Raw genomic sequence first — 20,483 nt, 5'->3', positions numbered from 1 at the left:
GCCACAAATGGCGCAATCAGTCCCGACCCAACAGGCTGGGCCCGTGGCCGTGCACCACGATAAGTGTGAAACACCCCTCCTGGTGTCCATAAACAACAGGGATCATCGCAGTTCCTGTAATGTCCAATGGTTCCCGTGTAGGTGGCCAACCTGGCCCGTGAGTCAGTTAATGTAAGGGTCTGTAAACCCTGCTTGATGCAGTCGAATGTCCTCTGGGCGATCACGGAGACCGCTGCGCCAGTGTCCAACTCCATCTCAAGCAGGTGACCATTGACCCATACTGTCACCTTAATGGGGGCCACACGGGGAGCTGCCACACAATGCAGCTGCAGACAGCCGTCCTCTGTCTCCACGTCCTCGGGAGTAGTCGCCGCAGATTCATCCAAATGGAAGGTACGGCCCCTGGGCTGGCCACAGTTTCTGTCGGAACGACGCCCCCAGGACTGGCGTCCGCAACGGGGTCGGCGTCCACAAGTTCAACACAGACATGGCTCCTCATCCATTGGTTCTGGAGGAGGCTCCCTTCGGGGAGGAACGTCCGACGACCACTGGCGTCGATCCGGACGTCGCCTCACCCAAGGTACCGCAGGGGTGCGGAGAGACGCTTTTGGACGGAAGGGGTTGCGCCCCAAGGCATGCACCTCCATTCCCTGTAGCTCCTGCACACCCCATTCTGAGCTCTCTCCGGACAATATCATTTGGATGGCCTGTTGAAAACTCAATGTTGGCTCAGCTAACAACTTTTTCTTGGTGGCCGCATTAATACTGCAAGCCAAACGGTCGCATAACATGTCTGACAAGGTCTCACCATAGTCACAGTACTCCGCAATCCTGCATAGCCTGGATAGAAACTCTGCAAGGATTCTCCTGGGGTCCTCTCAGCGGTATTAAACCGGTAACGTTGGACTGTCGTGGACGGGGTTGGGTTAAATTGTTGCCCCACTAAGTTCACAAGTTCATCAAACGCCTTGGTGTCCGGTGCAGCTGGGTACGTAAGGCTCCTAATCACTCCAATCGTATGCGGTCCGTAGGCGATGAGCAAAATGACCACCTGCCACTCGTTTTCGGTGTTGTTGTTTGCCCGGAAATAGTAACGCATCCGTTGTGCGTACTGGTTCCAACTTTCCAGCACAGCATCAAAAAAAATCCAAACGTCCATACAGAGGTATGGTGTAACAGAAAAACAACTTCCAACCTGTATCCAACAAAAATCCAGGGAGGTGGCTTCAGCAGCATAGACAGCTATTCACTTTAACCCTTGTTGTCAGTTTTGTGAGGGCCACGAAGAATCCAGCACGAGTTGAAGGATAGAAAGAAATAACATTTATTTCTAATAACATTTATATACACAACAGCAGCAGCAGCAACTCCCTTGCTGCTCACTCCTCTCTAGCTGGTTCCAAACTGGCCAGCTTTATTTATGCTGGGAATCTGCTAATGATTTCTCCGCCCCCCTCATTGGGGAAGCTCATACTCCCAAAGGAGTCCCCAGCCAGTGGTAAGCAGACAGGTTATAACAGGTATTTTAGTTCAGACGGGCAACATGGTCGGTGCAGGCTTGGATGGCCAAAGGGCCTGTTCCTGTGATGTAATTTTCTTTGTTCTAAATCTCCCTTTCTGCCTACTTCGACTGAAAAGAATCCAAACTGCCAACTTGAAAACTAAAAAATACTGATGTCATTTCCTTGGATGAGAGAAAAATCAGACCGGATTATAATGGAATCAAAAATAATTGGAGCCTGTTCAGAGAGAGGCCAAGAAACAGCAGAATGGGGTGAAGTCACTAAAAATGATCAAGATGTAAACTTCTAACAGAGGTAATACCTCAAGCAATATTTCCTTGTTTAACATCATTTCTACAATTATAAAACCAAAATGGCTGTGTTTATTGGGCTGAAACCACCTGATTAGCAAAAACACTGAACAGCAGCATATTTTAAAAATTGCTTAAACAGCAGCTAAAATGCTCAAACATTTGAATAACTGTATCCAACACATTCCAAAGTCATTAAAATTGAGTCAGCCATTCTAGAGAAAGCCCATCTCATCTTTGAGGTCCCATCTCCTAACCCAGTCACAAAACATCCAGACAACCTGACGCAGTCAAACTAAGGATGGAAAGAGAGGTGAGCCATTCTAATAATTCTTGCCTGACTGTAACACTACCAAATGTGCAAAATTAAATATAATTCAATTCTTCAAGATAAATAATACTTCCATTTTTGCCTCACATTGTTTTTTTTGTACTGAATTCCGTTTCTCTACAATAATATATATAAAACATTTACAATTGTTGATTAAGAACTTGTGCAACTCAATGTTCAGAACTGGAACTAAATATGTTGCAAGGTAAAGTCTATTAGCTTCAAACCATGCTGACCAAGGGCACTGCTTTGGAGTCAGCCAATATTCCTGTCAGAGCAGCAGCTAAGTGGTATAAAATATACAGCTTCAGTACTCAACACCGACAACTGCCAATCTCCAGACGCAATTCTGCAACTCATCCGCTTCATTTTGGATCACAACGTCTTCACCTTCGACAACAAGTTCTTCATCCAGACGCACGGAACAGCCATGGGGACCAAATTCGCACCCCAATACACCAACATCTTCATGCACAAGTTTGAACAAGAACTACTCACCACACAGGACCTTCAACCGACCAAATACACCAGATACATCGATGACATTTTTCCCCTTTGGACCCACGGCGAAGAATCACTGAAACGACTACACGATGACATCAATAAGTTCCATCCAACCATCAGGCTCACCGTGGGCTACTCTCCAAAATCAGTTGCATTCTTGGACAGACTCGTCTCCATCAAGGACGGTCACCTCAGCACTTCGCTTTACCGCAAACCCACGGATAACCTCACGATGCTCCACTTCTCCAGCTTCCACCCTAAACACATTAAAGAAGCCATCTCCTATGGACAAGCTCTCATATACACAGGATCTGCTGAGACGAGGAGGAGCGTAACAGACATCTACAGACGTTGAAAGATGCCCTCGTATGAACGGGATATGGCGCTCGACTCATCGATCGACAGTTCCAACGCGCCACAGCAAAAAACCGCACCGACATCCTCAGAAGACAAACATGGGACATAACCGATAGAATACCCTTCATCGTCCAGCACTTTCCCGGAGCGGAGAAACTACGACATCTTCTTCACAGCCTTCAACACGTCATCGATGAAGATAAACATCTTGCCAAGGTCATCCCCACTACTTGCCTTCAAACAACCACGCAACCTCAAACAAACCATTGTTTGCAGCAAACTACCCAGCCTTCAGAACAGTGACCACGACACCACACAACCCTGCCATGGCAATCTCTGCAAGACGTGCCAGATCATCGACATGGATACCACCATTACACGTGAGAACACCACCCACCAGGTACGCGGTACATACTCGTGCGACTCGGCCAACGTTGTCTACCTCATACGCTGCAGGAAAGGATGTCCCGAAGCGTGGTACATTGGCGAGACCATGCAGACGCTGCGACAACGAATGAATGGACATCGCGCGACAATCACCAGGCAGGAATGTTCCCTCCCAGTCGGGAACACTTCAGCAGTCAAGGGCATTCAGCCTCTGATCTCCGGGTAAGCGGTCTCCAAGGCGGCCTTCAGGACGCGCGACAACGCAGAATCGCCGAGCAGAAACTTATAGCCAAGTTCCGCACACATGAGTGCGGCCTCAACCGGGACCTGGGATTCATGTCGCATTACATTCATCCCCCACCATCTGGCCTGCAAAATCCTACCAACTGTCCTGGCTTGACACAACTCACACCTCTTTAACCTGGGGTTTCCCCATCTCTGGATCTGTAAAGATTTAATCACCTGCTAATGCTCGTATTCCAAGCATAGTCATGCATCTTTAAATCTGTCTATATATATGTTTCTGGAACATACCTCTTCATTCACCTGAGGTAGGAGCAGCGCTCCGAAAGCTAGTGATATCGAAACAAACTTGTTGGACTTTAACCTGGTGCTGTAAGACTTCTTACTGTGCTCACCCCAGTCCAACGCCGGCATCTCCACATCGTAAATTATAACGGCACATAAGAAACAGCAATGAAATACAGCTAACCAAGAGTGGTGACAATAAAACTGATAAACAATGTTGCAAACATCTCATTTCAAAAAGTAATGATGTTATATTAGCCAATTAACCTGGGCTTCAACATTTGAACTACTTTTATAGCACTTAAAACTAGTTGAGATCTGCAAAACATTTGCAGGCAAATTAGAATCTTTACTGCAACAGTACTTTAAATTCAGGATTTACGTTATTATTTCACCAAGGACCACAGAACTAAATTCTCACTCCAGAATAAAGCTACTTAAAGCTGTGAAAAACAGACTTAACCATATTAATACAAATTGTGTCAGGAGACTTGGGCCTTGTGAATTATTTATAGTCATATGAAAGTCTAATTTGGAACTGTTTCTCCTGAGTTGAAAGGCAGGTGACGGAGTCAATATTATTTGAGGAATAAACATTTCCTTGAAATCTACCTTTTATAATTTCAGCAGCTAGCATTGAAAAATAACATTTTCCTAACTACCTTGTTCCACAATAAAGTACTTGTTTAGTATTCGAGTAATGGAGCAAGATTGTAATTGGTTCTTCCTTGGGGCTGTTTGTGTGGTGACACGCCCATTGTACTCAGATGGTGCATTTGCAGCTGTACATGTATGACACATTCCTCCATGCGTCCCATGTGCCTCCAGGTGCACAAGGCTCTACGTACCAAAGCAACCCACCCAAAAAAAACCTTTAAACTGACCAATCAAACAGAAAAAAAAAATGGACAGACAAAATTCAACTATCATTAGTATAAATACTATCAGAGTAGTACTTGTGTCTCCATCCGCAGTTACTCAAACTAGGTCCTGCTCAACATTTCCCAATCTAAGCAGCTATCCAAAACTCATGTGAAGGCTGCTCCTTTTTAAATTACCAAAAGTTTAAATTGGCGACACACTTAAATGATCTGTGTACTTCAAAATAAAAATAGAGTGACCGTTGATCCTGCTCATTGTTTGGCTTAAAGTCCTGCGAGATTAAACTCTTCAGGTCTTTTTTCCATCATTCATGTTAATCACTTGAATAGAATGTCATGTTGTCACATCAGCAGAATTCTGCACACAAGATTGATTGCTTCGGACAAACTCGAACCAGTAATATAACACTGTCCGAGACAGAAAATGTACAGATTAACAAATTTGGGAATTTAGCAGACTTGATGTTCTTTCCATTGAAGAGGTAAACTGTTGAAATTATAATAGTAAGTTGAAGCCAGGCTGCCTTTCAGTTGTATAGTGAATACAATCTATCTTCGCTTTCACTTTGAAATAGTTACAAGTTCATTTCCTGTTTCAAATATCAGTTACTGGTTACACCTTCGAGGACTAAACCTTCAAAATGTCATATCCTCAAGGGACAAAATATTCACACACTGTTGATTTTGGGTTGAATGAACACATCCAAAACTTTATTTATTCAATGTAATTTATGTTAGTTTGTTTTTCAATCCAAGAACTTTGTTTTGGAGATTTTACTTTAGAGAACATAGAACATTACAGCGCAGTACAGATTTAAACATGAGCAATGCTGTGAAGGATTTTTTTTAAACCCAAGATTTTCACATCGGTAATTGCTGTGTTATTTCTTCATTATAAAGTCACGTTAGAAAAACAATTTTCATCATCACGGTACAGTTGATGAAGCACTCAAGTTAAACACATTTTGCCTTTATTTTGGCTAGAGTTTGTGCATTCAAGTTAGGCAGGCAGGAGCGAGGCATCATCCCTTGGGAAAACATATAATATGATGTGATGATGTTGGGTTGGCAATTCAACATCATCAAGCCGGTCTCAAATAGTACGCAAGGCGATCGGGCATGCAAATTGGAAGCCCGTAATTTTTGAATCACCAAATAACAAGCTATTGGGCTTGTTAAGAAGTTATTTGAAGTTTTTTGTTGCACACTTATACTTTTCAAATGTTGGACAGGAAAAGTTTGTGTGTGGCAAACATATCGAGGCAGCACAAGGGTGGGCAGAGAAAAGGCCTGCCCTCTGGATCATGAGCACATGTAGCTTTCTGGTGGTGAAGCATCTGCATGTTTCTCAATTCATTTTGCAGTTTTTTTTTGAGCCCTCAAGAAAAGATAAAGAGGCATTCAGAAAGCACAGGGCTGTTAAACTTTTTTTTTTTTTTTTTAAATAAATATATTTTATTGAAATTTTTTTCCAAACAACAATTTTTTCCCTCTTACAAAGCAAACGTAACAGTAAAGAAATTTTTAACAATACACAAATAACTAAACCCCATAATCTTTTGACATAAACTAAACTAAAACCCCCACCCCCCTGGGTTGCTGCTGCTGGTCATCTGTCTTCCCTCTAACGTTCCCCTAGGTAGTCGAGAAATGGCTGCCACCGCCTGGTGAACCCTTGAGCCGATCCTCTCAGGGCAAACTTTATCTGCTCCAGTTTAATGAACCCCGCCATATCGTTTACCCAGGCCTCCAGTCCGGGGGGGTTTCGCCTCCTTCCACACGAGTAGGATCCTACGCCGGGCTACGAGGGACGCAAAGGCCACAACGTCGGCCTCTTTCGCCTCCTGCACTCCCCGCTCTTCCGCAACTCCAAATAGAGCTAGCCCCCAGCCTGGTTTGACCCGGGCCTTCACCACCTTCGAAATCACTCCCGTCACTCCCTTCCAATACCCCTCCAGTGCCGGGCACGCCCAAAACATATGTGCGTGGTTTGCCGGGCTCCCTCCGCACCTCCCACATTTGTCCTCCACTCCAAAGAACCTGCTCAATCTTGCTCCCGTTATGTGTGCTCTATGTAGCACCTTAAATTGAATCAGGCTAAGCCTGGCGCATGAAGAAGAGGAATTTACCCTGCTTAGGGCATCAGCCCACATACCCTCCTCTATCTCCTCCCCTAGTTCTTCTTCCCACTTTCCTTTTAGTTCGCCCACCAACTCCTCCCCCTCATCTCTCGGTATATCTCTGACACCTTGCCCTCTCCGACCCACACCCCTGAAAGCACTCTGTCCTGAGTCCCCTATGTCGGGAGCAGCGGAAATTCCCTCACCTGTTGTCTAGTAAACGCCCTCACCTGCATATATCTCAGGAAGTTTCCCCGGGGCAACTTATACTTTTCCTCCAATGCTCCCAAGCTCGCAAAAGTCCCATCTATAAATAAATCTCCCACCCTCCTAATTCCCAACTGGTGCCAGCTCTGAAATCCTCCATCCATTCTTCCTGGGGCGAACCTATGGTTGTTCCTAATTGGGGACCCCACCAGGGCACCCCGCACCCCTCTCTGTCGCCTCCACTGTCCCCAGATATTCAATGTTGCCGCCACCACCGGGTTCGTGGTAAACTTTTTTGGCGAGAACGGTAGCGGCGCCGTCACCAGCGCCTCTAAACTCGTCCCTTTACAGGACTTTCTCTCCAGTCTTTTCCACGCCGCTCCCTCACCCTCCATCATCCATCTACGTATCATTGCCACATTGGCGGCCCAATAGTAATCGCCCAAGTTCGGTAGTGCCAATCCTCCTCTGTACTTGCTACGCTGAAGGAACCCCCTCGTTACTCTCAGAACTTTCCCTGCCCACACGAAGCTCGTGATGCTCCTGTCTATTTTATTGAAAAAGGTCCTAGTGATTAGTATAGAGAGACATTGAAATACAAATAAGAACCTCGGGAGGACCGTCATCTTAATTGCCTGCACCCTGCCCGCCAGCGACAGAGGCTGCATGTCCCACCTCTTGAAGTCCTCCTCCATTTGTTCTACCAGCCGTGTCAGATTAAGTCTGTGCAAGGTTCCCCAGCTCCTAGCGATCTGAATCCCCAGGTATCGGAAGTTTCTTTCCACTTTCCTTAGAGGCAGGCCTTCTATCTCTCTACTCTGGTCCCCTGGATGTATCACGAATTATTCACTCTTCCCCATGTTTAGCCTATACCCAGAGAAATCCCCGAACTCCCTCAACATTCGCATAACCTCTATCATCCCCCCCGCTGGGTCCGACACGTATAACAATAGGTCATCTGCGTATAGCGAGACTCGGTGTTCTTCTCCCCCTCTAATCACCCCTCTCCATTTCCTGGAGTCTCTCAACGCCATGGCCAGAGGTTCAATTGCCAACGCGAACAACAATGGAGACAGCGGGCATCCCTGTCTTGTTCCCCTATATAGTCGGAAATACTCCGATCTTTGTCGACCCGTAACTACACTTGCCGTTGGAGCCCCATAAAGAAGTTTGACCCAGCTAATAAACCCGTTCCCGAACCCAAACCTCCTTAACATTTCCCATAAATACTCCCACTCCACCCTATCAAATGCCTTCACTGCATCCATTGCCGCCACTATCTCTGCCTCCCCCTCCACTGGGGGCATCATTATCACCCCTAATAGTCATCGCACGTTAACATTCAGTTGTCTCCCTTTTACGAACCCTGTCTAGTCTTCGTGCACCACCCCCGGGACACAGTCCTCTATCCTCGATGCCAGTACCTTTGCCAGCAATTTGGCGTCCACGTTCAACAATGAAATAGGTCTGTAGGACCCGCACTGCAACGGATCTTTATCCCTCTTCAAAATTACCGATATCGTCGCCTCCGACCTTGTCGGGGGTAAAGTCCCTCCTTCCCTGGCCTCATTGAACGTCCTCACCATCAACGGTGCCAACAAGTCCACATATTTTCTGTAAAATTCCACCGGGAACCCGTCTGATCCCAGAGCCTTCCCTGCTTGCATGTTTCCCAGCCCCTTAATAACCTCATCCACCCCAATCGGTGCCCCCAGGCCTACCACCTCCTGCTCCTCCACTTTCGGGAACCTCAATTGATCCAGGAACTGCCGCATCCCCTCCTCTCCTTCTGGGGGTTGAGACCTATACAGTCCCTCATAAAAGGTCTTGAACATCTCATTTATCTTTCCTGCTCTTCGCACTATGTCTCCCTTTTCGTCTCTAATTCCTCCTATCTCCCTCGCTGCTGTCCTCTTTCGCAATTGATGAGCCAGCAGGCGACTAGTCTTTTCCCCATGTTCATACCTCCTCCCCTGTGCCTTCCTCCACAGCACCTCCGCCTTTCTGGTGGTCAGAAGGTCAAACTCCGTCTGGAGTCGTCTCCTCTCCCTGTACAGTCCCTCCTCCGGGGTCTCTGCAAATTCCCTATCCACCCTTAAAATCTCCCCCAGTAATCTTTCCCTTTCCTTGGCCTCGGTTTTCCTTTTGTGGGCCCCAATGGAGATCAGCTCTCCTCTGACCACTGCTTTTAGTGCTTCCCATACCACTCCCACAGGGACCTCGCCGTCGTCACTGACCTCCAGGTATCTCTCAATACACCCCCTCACTCTTGCACACACTCCCTCATCCGCCATCAATCCCACATCTAATCGCCAGAGTGCTCTCTGCTCCCTTTACTCTCCTAATTCCAGGTCCACCCAATGTGGGGCATGGTCCGAAACCGCTATGGCTGAATACTCAGCTTCTTCCACCCTAGAGATCAACGACCTTCCCAAAACAAAAAAATCTATCCGGGAGTACACTTTATGGGCATGGGAGAAGAAGGAGAACTCCCTAGCCCTAGGTCTAAGAAATCGCCATGGATCCACTCCCCCCATTTGGTCCATAAACCCCTTAAGCACCTTGGCCGCTGCCGGCCTTCTTCCGGTCCTTGAGCTGGATCTATCTAGCACCGGGTCCAGCACAGTATTAAAGTCCCCTCCTAAAATCAAGTTTCCTACCTCCAGGTCCGGATACGCCCCGGTATACGCCCCAGCATCCGTCTCATAAATCCCGCATCGTCCCAGTTCGGGGCATATACATTGACCAACACGACCTCCATTCCCTCCAGCCTGCCACTCACCATTACATATCTACCTACGCTATCTGCTACGATGTTCTTTGCTTCAAATGCTACCCGTTTCCCCACCAAAATGGCCACCCCTCTGTTCTTTGCGTCTAGTCCTGAGTGGAACACCTGTCCCACCCATCCCCTCCTCAACCTAACCTGGTCCGCCACCTTTAGGTGCGTCTCTTGGAGCATAACCACGTCTGCCCTTAGTCCTTTCAAATGCGCGAGCACTCGGGCCCTTTTTATCGGTCCGTTCAGGCCTCTCACGTTCCACATGATCAGCCTCACTAGGGGGCTACCTGCCCCCCTCCCGTGTCGACTAGCCATTACCTTCTCTAGGCCAGTCCCATATCCTGCCTCCTCCCCCAGCGTCGCATACCATCCTCGTCCACCCACTCTTTAGCTATTTCCTTTTGGATTTCCGCAGCAGCAACCCAGTTGTTCCCCCCCCCCCCCACTAGATCTCTTTCTAGCGTGATTGCTCCCCCATATTACTTCCGTAAGTCAGCTGACTTCAACTGACCCCGGCTACTCCTGCTCACTCCTCGACCCCCCGTGTGGGGAACTCCCATCCGCCTTGCGCCTGTCTTCCCACCATATTCTTTCTGGCGCGGGAACATCCCTTTACCTGACCCGCCTCTTGTGGCGCAGCTCCCTTTCCCCTCCCCCTCCCCATTCTCCATCTATGTCCCGTCTTTCCCCCCTCACCGGCGCCCACATTTCCCAATGTCTCCCCCCTTCCCAATTTACTTCTCAATTAACTTCAACCATAACATTAACAATAACATTTCCTGCAGCATCAGTCCCTCAGTTCCGATCCAATTTCTCCTCTTTGATAAAGGTCCATGCTTCCTCCGCCGTATCGAAATAATGGTGTCTCTCCTGATACGTGACCCATAATCTTGCCGGCTGCAGCATCCCGAACTTCACCTTTTTATGCAGCACCTCCTTGGCTCGGTTAAAACTCGCCCTCCTTCTCGCCACCTCTGCACTCCAATCCTGGTACACCCGTACCACTGCATTCTCCCATCTGCTACTCCGCACCTTTTTAGCCCATCTCAGGACCTCTTCTCCATCCTTAAGGCGGTGAAATCGCACGATTATCGCCCTGGGTGGTTCTCCCGCTTTTGGTCTTCTCACCGGGATCCGATGTGCCCACTCCACCTCCAAGGGGCCCGTAGGGGCCTCAGCACCCATCAGTGAGCTCAGCATCGTACTTGCATAAGCTCCACAGTCCACTCCTTCCACACCCTCAGGGAGACCCAGTATCCGAAGGTTCTTCCTTCGCGCTCCGTTTTCTAGGGCCTCGATCCTTTCAGTACACTTTTTATGAAGTGCCTCGTGCGTCTGTGTCTTAACCGCCAGGCCCAGGATCTCATCCTCATTATCCTTCACTTTCTGCTCCACCACGCGGAGCTCTGTCTCCTGGGTCTTTTGTGTCTCCTTGGGCCCTTCAATTGCCTGTAGCATCGGGGTCAGCACCTCCCTCTTCAGCAGCTCCACGCACCGTCTCAAAAATTCATCCTGCTCGGGCCCCCATGTCGCCTGCGCTTTCTCCGCCGCCATCTTGTGCTTCTCCCTTTCTGTCTCTTTGGTCGACGATTCCTCGCGCTGCAGACACACACGCACGCACGCACGCACGCACACACGCACACACGCACACACGCACACACGCACACACACACACACAGGGTTGCGTTGCCCAAAAAATTTCCCGTTGGGGCTCTTAAAAGAGCCCGAAGGTCCGTCGGAGCTGGAGCCGCCGAAACGTGCGCTAGCAAGGCATCACTGCAACCGGAAGTCAGGGCTGTTAAACTTTTAGTCATGACAGACGTCTTGTTCACACACTACCCCTCTCGTGCGAGGACCCTGCCTGCAGTCCTAAATGACCTCCTTTCTGCTGAAAGCTACTATTTGGCCATTGATATCTTCATCCTGCTGGAAAATGTAAAATCCAGCCCCATCCCTGGGGATTAATTGGTTCTGAGGTCATTGTGACACATTCACATATGTTTCAGCAAGGGTCACTGTTTAGTTATCAGTAATAGGAACCCTAAATAATGTTTGCTTCTTCCATTTTGGAAACAAATTTTTAAATGATGCACTCACACCAGAATTTTGCGTTAAATGCTCATGGGTGTAGACATCGCTGGCTAGGCCAGCATTTAGTGCCCAACCCCAATTGCCAATGAGAAATTGGTGGTGAGTCTTTCTTGAACTGTTCCAGTACACATGGCCACCAACAGCACTACCAGGAAGGGAGTTCCAGAGTTTTAACCCAGCAACAGTGAAGGAATGGCAATATAGTTCCACGTCAAAACGTTATGCGGTTTAAGGAGAACTTTCAGTTGATGGGGTTCCCGTAAATCTGCTGTCCTTGTCCTTTCAGGTGTAAGAGGTTGTGGGTGTGGAAGATTCGAAGGGACCGTGGTGAGTTGCTGCAGTTCATCGTGTAGGTCAGGTATTGTCAAAGTCAGGGGCGCGACCCGCGGTTTTGCGCATGCGCACCGATGAGCGGTCACGCATGCGCATTGTGGCTGCATTTTTACAAATCTGGTCGCAGCCTTTTTGAAGGTCGTTCGCAACCAGCATTTTGAAAGCCGGCTGCAAACGGTTCGGGGAGAATAATGTGATTGGTTGCTTTCTGAACTTTGAAGCTGATGAAGTGGAAGTCTCTTACTCCAAGAATGGTGAATGATCCAACGATGGTTTCACCGCAACTGTAACTTCAACCGAGAGGTCAACTTTTTTAATCTTGATTTTTAAACATTCCAAAACAAAGTGGCTGCAGGTCTTATTTGGAAGCTTTATCAATTAATTGATTTTTAAGTGTCTTTTATTTTTTACATTTTTAATTGTAATGTTTAAGTGAAATGTGGTGAACCTCCAATTTCTAAAGGATGAAAACATTTTCAGTTTCTGCACTTTTTTCCTGTAAAGTTTCATCAAATAAATCCCACCCCCCCCACACTTGTAAACAAAAAAAGCCGGCTGCATAATCGGAGACGCCGAAGAATAAAAAAAAAATTCTATGTAATCTTCCGGCCTGAAGGGAGGCAGAGAGCAGGTCATGCCCCCCCGAACATTGACATCACGAGCTTTGGTCGCGATTGCGATTCCTCCATTTTGTCAGCAGCAAACAAGGTAAGAGAAAATGGTGGGTCGCGAAGGTCGGCCGGCGTGGATCGTGAAGGTCGGCGGGCGTGGATCGCGAAGGTCGGCCGGTTGGTAAAAATGGGTCCCCGGAAAAAAAGTTTGAAAAACACTGGTGTAGATGGTACTCACTGCTGTCACTGGGCAGTGGTGATGAGGGGAATGTCTGTTTAAGGTGGTGGATCAGGCAGTGACCAATCATTCCTAGCTTTATAGGGCTGTCCCACAATTGAAGAGGTTGTCCCATGTCTCAGGTTGTTGATGCCGGGACGCTGGTTGTCCCTTTTTTAAAATAAAACCATCGCTTCAGAGACGACGTGACTTTCCACTTCTTGGTTGAGTTCCTTGATCTGTGTGCATGCATGGTACGCAGTTGTGCATGGTACGCAGTTGTGCATGAGAGTTGGTCATCATGTGATGAAATGTCAATCAAGTGGGGTGGGTGCTCGGTCCTGGATCATGTTGAACTGTCTCAGCCAGGTGTGGCGCTCGTGTCATATGCCCATGAACGCATGGCCTATAAACAATTTACTTTAACCCAAGATGGATGCTGGAAGTCAGGTGACAGCGATTTCTGCACAAACAGGAATTAACTTATGTCCCTGGATCATCAAAATGTAAATGATCCTTGGTGGAGTACGTCCCTTGAAATAACATTCAAAATGCAAGACCACTTGAGGAACTTTCAGCTGCTATTGTTTGGGTATTTACAAATACTCAAATAAAACAGTCTCCTAGAGTCTGTGAACCTAACAAAGAGAAGTATGAATAAACCAATTTACCACAAGCTCATGCAAATGCCCACCTTAACTCTCCATTGCAATTTCACAGGATGTGGGCTGGCTAGGCAAGAATTTATTGCCCATCCCCAACTGCCCTCAAGGTGCTGGTGGTGAGCCATTTATGTGAATAATAGAGGTAATTATTTTGTAGTCATGTGATCAAAACTGATTTCAGATTACATATTATTCCAAGGACTAGCCAGGAGCAGGTCAGTCTGGGACAAACATCACGATGGGGAATCACCACCCAGCAAGAAGCCTTGCCCAGCAACCAGTCAACTCAGGCAGTGAGAAAGGGGCCAGTTTGTTCCCACCTGCAAGAACATAACTTTTTTTTATAAAGAAGCTCAGTCACAACATCACAAGACCGGTGACTTTCAACCTGAGCTTATTGTCAAAGAACTAAAAGAAAGAACCCAACAGGTCTGCAACATCTTCATTTTAAAGGATTCAATTAAACCAAATGATTAGTTTGTTGTATTCTGTTAATAACGCAAGTGTATGCGTCATCTTTAGAACTCATTTTGTGTACATGTGCATTTGAAGGAATGTGTGTTTCCATTGTGTCAACATTTTGGGCATGATGTAAATAAACTTTTAGTCCTTCTTTTTGAATTACACTCACCAGAAAACCTATTTCTATCTATCCTTTAACATTGCATGACTCAAAGGGGGGACTTTCGCACCCGTGCTCACAGCAAATTCCGATGTTAGAAAATATGAAGTGAAAAGTTGGCTGTGTAGCAATCGTTTCTTTTGCCAGGTCTAGCAATTTGAAAAATAAATGGAAATTTTTGCCTGAAGGGTTTAAAAACACTCCCTCTAAAATATTGCAAACAACGGTGAGGTGAGAAAAACAGGGAAAAGCTATCCCAGCTCCTCAACACAGGAAAATGGAGATTGTTCTATCACATACCTGAGGCCTTGTAGACGTTTTGGGGAGTCAAGAGGCGAGCATTCCCCACAGAATTCTCAACTTCTGAACTGCTCTTATAGCCACAGTATTTATATGGCTGGTTTAGTTCTGTTTCTGGTCAATGGTAACCCTCAGTATGTGGTAGTGGGGGATTCAATAAGGGCAATGAATGCCATTGATTGAATTGAGATCAACAAAATGAATAGGGTAACATTTCAAACTCACACTCAGATCCTGACTCCTCTTCATCATCATCATCTTCATTACTTTCCTCCTCACTTTCTTCTTCTTTAGCAATCTTCTGCCTTGCACTTTTGAATACAGATTGAAGAACGATGGAATCTTCATAAATCTGTAACAAATCAATGTTTAAACAAAGGAACAATATTTATTTACATATCAAACTGAAAAAAATGACTATCTTTTCTAACTTTGTCAAGGTAGAAACACCCAACACTATTAATTACATAGTTCAATATAAATCTGTAATCAGTTAACTGATATCTTAGAATCGAAAGCAGATTAACAAGTTTGTATGGTACAAGCTGAGCAAAACAAGACCAAAGAGATTTGGAAGTTCTGACTCTAGCAAGAACTGAAAAGAATAATTAAATAAATAATGAGATCATCGGTTTTCAGGTTGGCTGAGGAATAGATGTGGGAAAGAACTACTTTCCTCTTCAAGCAGTACCATGTGATCTTTCACATCTACTAGAGAGGGGCATAGAGAGTAGTGGACCATGTCTAGGATTTGAAGTAAGATGTCCCCTCCAACAGTGTAACTCTCCCTCAGTACTGCTGTACTGAAGTGCTAGCCTGATGATCATGGCCTGGTATTGCTGTTATGGGCAGAATTGGGAAATACACTAGACACAGGCAAGCTTTGCCAAGGTGGGATAACACACAAAATTCCACTCACACTTATACAAACCTGAATATAAAATCTCCAATGACTCAGCAGACTCTAGCCAGGTTGTCAGAACCAACTCAAGAATATTCAACTAAACTAAGTTAAAATGAAAATTTGTTCATACATTTGCTGAAGAACAAGTCCAATTAGTGGTTTCAATTGATGGTTGGTAACAGATCGCAAGTACCAAGGACAGATAACGGAGCTTAAATGATTGCAAATTCAAAATAATTGTCGCATCAGATTGAAAAGCGGACCCAAATGAGGCTTCAATTGATTGGTTACTGCAGCTGCAGGCCATTAATAATGGATTAAAGGTTAACTATGGGCGCAATGTGATAATGAACATCCCCAAATGGGCTCAATCAGCATATGCTTGCCAAGCTCATCTGGGAGTGTAGTCAGATTTGTGGGTGGGGATTGTGTCAGACAAATTGATTAATTCATCACCTAAAGGATCACAGAAGTTTATTGGTACTAACTTCAAGAGTTAATGAAGTGTGGAGTCTCTTTACTTTTCTGCAAGAAGTATGTCACGGTTCTGTAGTCAGCTGTACTGATCTTCTGCTACTATGAACTTGATCCCCTTTAGCAAATTTAATTAGTTTATAGTTTGAGTCACACTGTCTTAATAGTATTTATCTTTCTGCTATCTCAAATAATGTGAACATGAAAGTATCAATTCAGTAAGCAAGACAAAGAACAAGATTATGAGGGGCATGGACAGAGTGGATAGTCAGAAGTTTTTTCCCAGGGCGGAAGAGTCAATTACTAGGGGGTATAGGTCTAAGGTGCGAGGGGCAAAGTTTAAAGGCAAGATTTTCTATTTTTTTTTTTTTTTTTTACACAGAGGGTGGTGGGAGCTGGAACTCACTGCCGGTAGAGGTAGTGGAAGCAGATACAATAGTGACTTTTAAGGGGTGTCTTGACAAATACAAGATTAGGATGGGAATAGAGGAATATGGTCCCCAGAAGGGTAGTTTTTTTTTTAGTTCAGACAGGCAGCCTGGTCAGTGCAGGCTTGCAGGGCCGAATGGCTTATTCCTGTGCTTTAATTTTCTTTGTTCTTTATTTGACTTCTTGGCAGCACAATCCAATATTGTATGTATCTTCATACTTTGTGGAAGGGGGGGGGGGGGGTTGCGCACATGGGAGATCCTTGGTATCGAGCACAGAGAAACCTTGATAAAAATATAATATTTCATGATAATATAATGGTAAGCGTACAAAGTAAACGGGAGTTGCAAAACTTCACATTCTGAAATAATAAACATTAGTAATTATTTGTATTATCAATCTCAAAAGCTTAAATTTAGATACATTTCTATAGGCCTCAATTAGAATTATTGGCTCACATGGAAAAACTATAAACTTTTGTTACACTGTTGTAATAACTGGTTTTGAATACATTTTATGAGACATTCTCCATCAACTAGTCTTTTTCCTGTCAAGAGTTCAGATCACAGAATCACCACATTTACACCTTTACAGTATTGACACAAAAGGTTCAGTAAATTATAATATTAATTGAGTGAAACACTAACCTGTGATCCTTCCAGATTGAATGTCTGAGCATTGTGACATAACAACATTACATCCTTTTCTAGATCCCCTAGACTCCGATACTTATGGCTGCGAATGCGGTCCTAGACAAAGTTTACAGAATTGATATATTAGAATCAAAATACACCACAGCATCTAAGGAGATTGCTATTTGGCTTTCATGCCCATTGAGCAAGGATAATCCATCTTGTCCCGCTTCCCTAATCTTTCCCCAGAGCCCTACAACTTCCAAACTTTGCTTAGTTTCCTCTTGAAAGCAAGGATTGAATCTGCCTCCACCACCCTTTCAGGCAGAGCATTACAGATCGTAACCACTTGCACGAGTTAAAAAAACTCTTTCCTCATATCATATTTGAGCTTTTGGTCATTCATCTTAAATCGGTGGTCTCCAATTCTAGACACTTCTGACAATGGGAATAGTTTATTTTCTATCTAGATCCCTCATAATTTTAAAGCCTTCATCAATTCTCCTCTCAACTTTCTCTTTTCCAAGGAGAACACAACCAGCTAATCCAATCTATCCATGTAACTCAGCCTTAGAACCATTCTGTGCCCTTTCTCCAAGGCCTCCTGAAGGTTACTGAACTGAAAGACTGAGACAAACGAGGGGGAGATATGCCCAGATCAAAGGGGCGCACGAGGAAAATCCTGAATGATTTGGCTACTGCATACAGGGCAGGGGTATCCACCATTAACACACTTGATTCGGACAAGCTTAAACAGACCGTGGACAACCTAAATGAAAATGCTCGGCAGCACGCCGAGGGAGTTTTGGTTGGGAACAGGGTCAGCAGCCTTAGGATTACTGTACTAGAATGATACGCCCAAACCATTAATCAGATCGCCTGAGGGAGGGTGGAGGATGATGCCAGGCAACAGAACCGAACCCTGTGCAGCATCTATGGGCAATGGATGGTCGAGCAATTGAGAGAGAACCTCGACCAGGACAGCTGAAGGACGGTTCCGTCTTGCATCAGTGCTGAACAAATCGAACACCTGTACCGGGGAAAAAGACATCCCAATATCACTAGCTGCAAATTGCAGCAACTGACCAGGGTCTGGTCCAACGATAGTTATAGAGGAACTCCGGGGACTGCACTAGGGGTGGTGTTAGGGATCCCCGTAATCTTAAACGACAAGGTCGGGTTAAGACTCTTTGGAGCAGAAAACATAGGAATCATCGAAGGAGGGATGTGGATGGGGTATGATGGGACCCTACTGTATGTGGTCGAGAAAGGAGGAAAGCTCAGACACTGGTCTGGACAAATGTGAACACACAGACAAAATGGTCATGTGTACACATTCAGTATATGAAAACAAATGTGCCCTTTATGGATTCAGAACTACCACCGGCCTAAATTGTACACCGGAAATTCGATATTTGGAAAGGGATGTTACCCGGGTAGGGGGGAGAATATTGTATTACAACTTAGGAAAATACCAGTTATGGGGCAGCAACATGCGACATTCGCAACACCACCTTTTGCAATAGCCACACATTCCTGCTAGGATAGGTTTAGTTGAGATGGTAGACATACACAGGAGGGAAAACACTGAAAAACACTAGCGAGGAATTTAGACAGTCTTTGGGAGAGTACTTTGAAAGATTTGATACACAATCCACAGGCAAACTGCCAGAACATGTCTGAACCTGTCTCATCAATCACACATCAGATCATCTCGTTAAATATTGTTGTTGTTAAATAAAATTGGTTTGATTTTATACTCGTGTTGTTTTGTTCTCTCGCTATTAAAGACATCTGGGTAAAACCTTTGAGTAAATAAACTGATCCAAAGTATCTGAATTGGGCAGAAACAACAGCAGTATCTGAAATGGTTAAAAGTCTTGTGCATGGAGCACATTCTCGGTCTGTGAGGGACTAAAACCTCACACTATACATTACATTTTTATTTATATATATTATACTCATTACTATTTTTAAATTGGAACACTGGATTTTGGCTGAAGAAGGTCCTTAAAATGGCTGAACCAATGTCTGCGTGACCCCAGAACAAAAGAAACCCCTTTGTAGTTTTGGGAAAACCCAACACTTTGTTATCTCCGAGGAGCCACTAACGATCACCTGGGAACAAAGACCATTTTCATTTGATAACCTAGGCTTACTAGCTATAGACTGAGGGTCGAAGACAAAAGCCCTTCCAATCTTCATCTCAACTCAACAACTGGGACATTTAGCAGTCAATGATATCCAGCCAAATTCCAGATGATTGGATATACATCCTCTGTTGAAGAATGGTGAAGAGTTGGGGGGTCATGTAACATACGCTTCTGGCATGTGGAACAATAATATTGCCTGAGGCCTGAAGAGCAGTCTTTTATTTTAACATCGGACTAGCAGGCCATACTGAAAGAACTCTGGCACAGAAGTTGTGACCATTGCCTGTAAAACTCTGAGCATCTAGATCATTGCATGAAGACAACACCACCACCAGAAAAGTGAATTATACCGCATCGGTTTTTGGTCTGCAGACCTCCTTGAATGAATACCTCATTGGACTTGGATTCTGGAATCCACATGAAACAATATTTATTTTCTTGCTGTAAATCTTTCTGGTCTCTATCCCTCTCTTTCCTCTCAGTGTGGAAGCGACGGTGCAAACTTGTCTCCCGTGTTTTGAGTGCGTGCAAATAAACTAACCTTTCGCGTTCATCCTATCTCGAGTTTTCTGCATAATTATTAATAGAAAATTGGATCACACAAAAGAACCGAGGGATTGGGAAATACGTTTGAATTAATTCCTCGCCTGACCTTATCAAGAACCTCAATTGCTTTCTATTTGTATTTGTTCTTAAAATTTTGGAAGTTCTGCCAAAGCAGAAGCTATTGTCCATTCCAAATTGTCCTGAGGAAAATAACTAGCGAAAACTATAGTATATACAGGAGTCCATTGTAGGTCAAATCAAGTGGGTGAAAGTTCCCTGAAGGACATGAATGAATCAGTTGTTTTGATTGAACAGTTGGTGGTTTCTTTGTCACATTTCTGGAACGAGACACAAATGATCAGATTTATTCTGGGTGGCATGGTGGTTGGCATTGCTGCCTCTCAGCGTCAGGGACCAATTCCGGCCTTGGATGACCGTCGTGGAGGGCTTGCACTTTCTCCTAGAGTCTGTGTGGATTTCCTCCGGGTCTTCCAGTTTCCTCCCACAGTCCATCGCTGTGCAAGTTACCTGGTTGGCTTTATTAAAATTGCCACTGGTGTCCAGGGATGTGCAGGTTAGGTGGATTGGCCATGTTA

General features: G+C 45.3%; 1 protein-coding gene across 4 annotated transcripts in view; it reads right to left on the bottom strand.

The window, feature by feature from the left end:
• Nucleotides 1-20,483, bottom strand: part of LOC140429626 (probable global transcription activator SNF2L2) — a 210,149-nt gene that overhangs the window by 24,818 nt on the left and 164,848 nt on the right. For all 4 annotated transcript variants that reach the window (XM_072516880.1, XM_072516883.1, XM_072516882.1 and 1 more), the window contains 2 exons: nt 17,204-17,305; nt 14,975-15,101 (listed from right to left, as the gene is read on the bottom strand). In XM_072516880.1, coding sequence (XP_072372981.1) covers nt 14,975-15,101; nt 17,204-17,305 — 229 coding nt within the window. The remainder of the gene's footprint in view (nt 1-14,974; nt 15,102-17,203; nt 17,306-20,483) is intronic.

The sequence above is a fragment of the Scyliorhinus torazame genome, chromosome 9, assembly GCF_047496885.1.
Source record: "Scyliorhinus torazame isolate Kashiwa2021f chromosome 9, sScyTor2.1, whole genome shotgun sequence".
Lineage (NCBI taxonomy): Eukaryota > Metazoa > Chordata > Chondrichthyes > Carcharhiniformes > Scyliorhinidae > Scyliorhinus > Scyliorhinus torazame.
The sequence above is the reverse complement of the archived record's forward strand: the minus strand, read 5'-3'. Positions and strand labels throughout refer to the sequence as shown.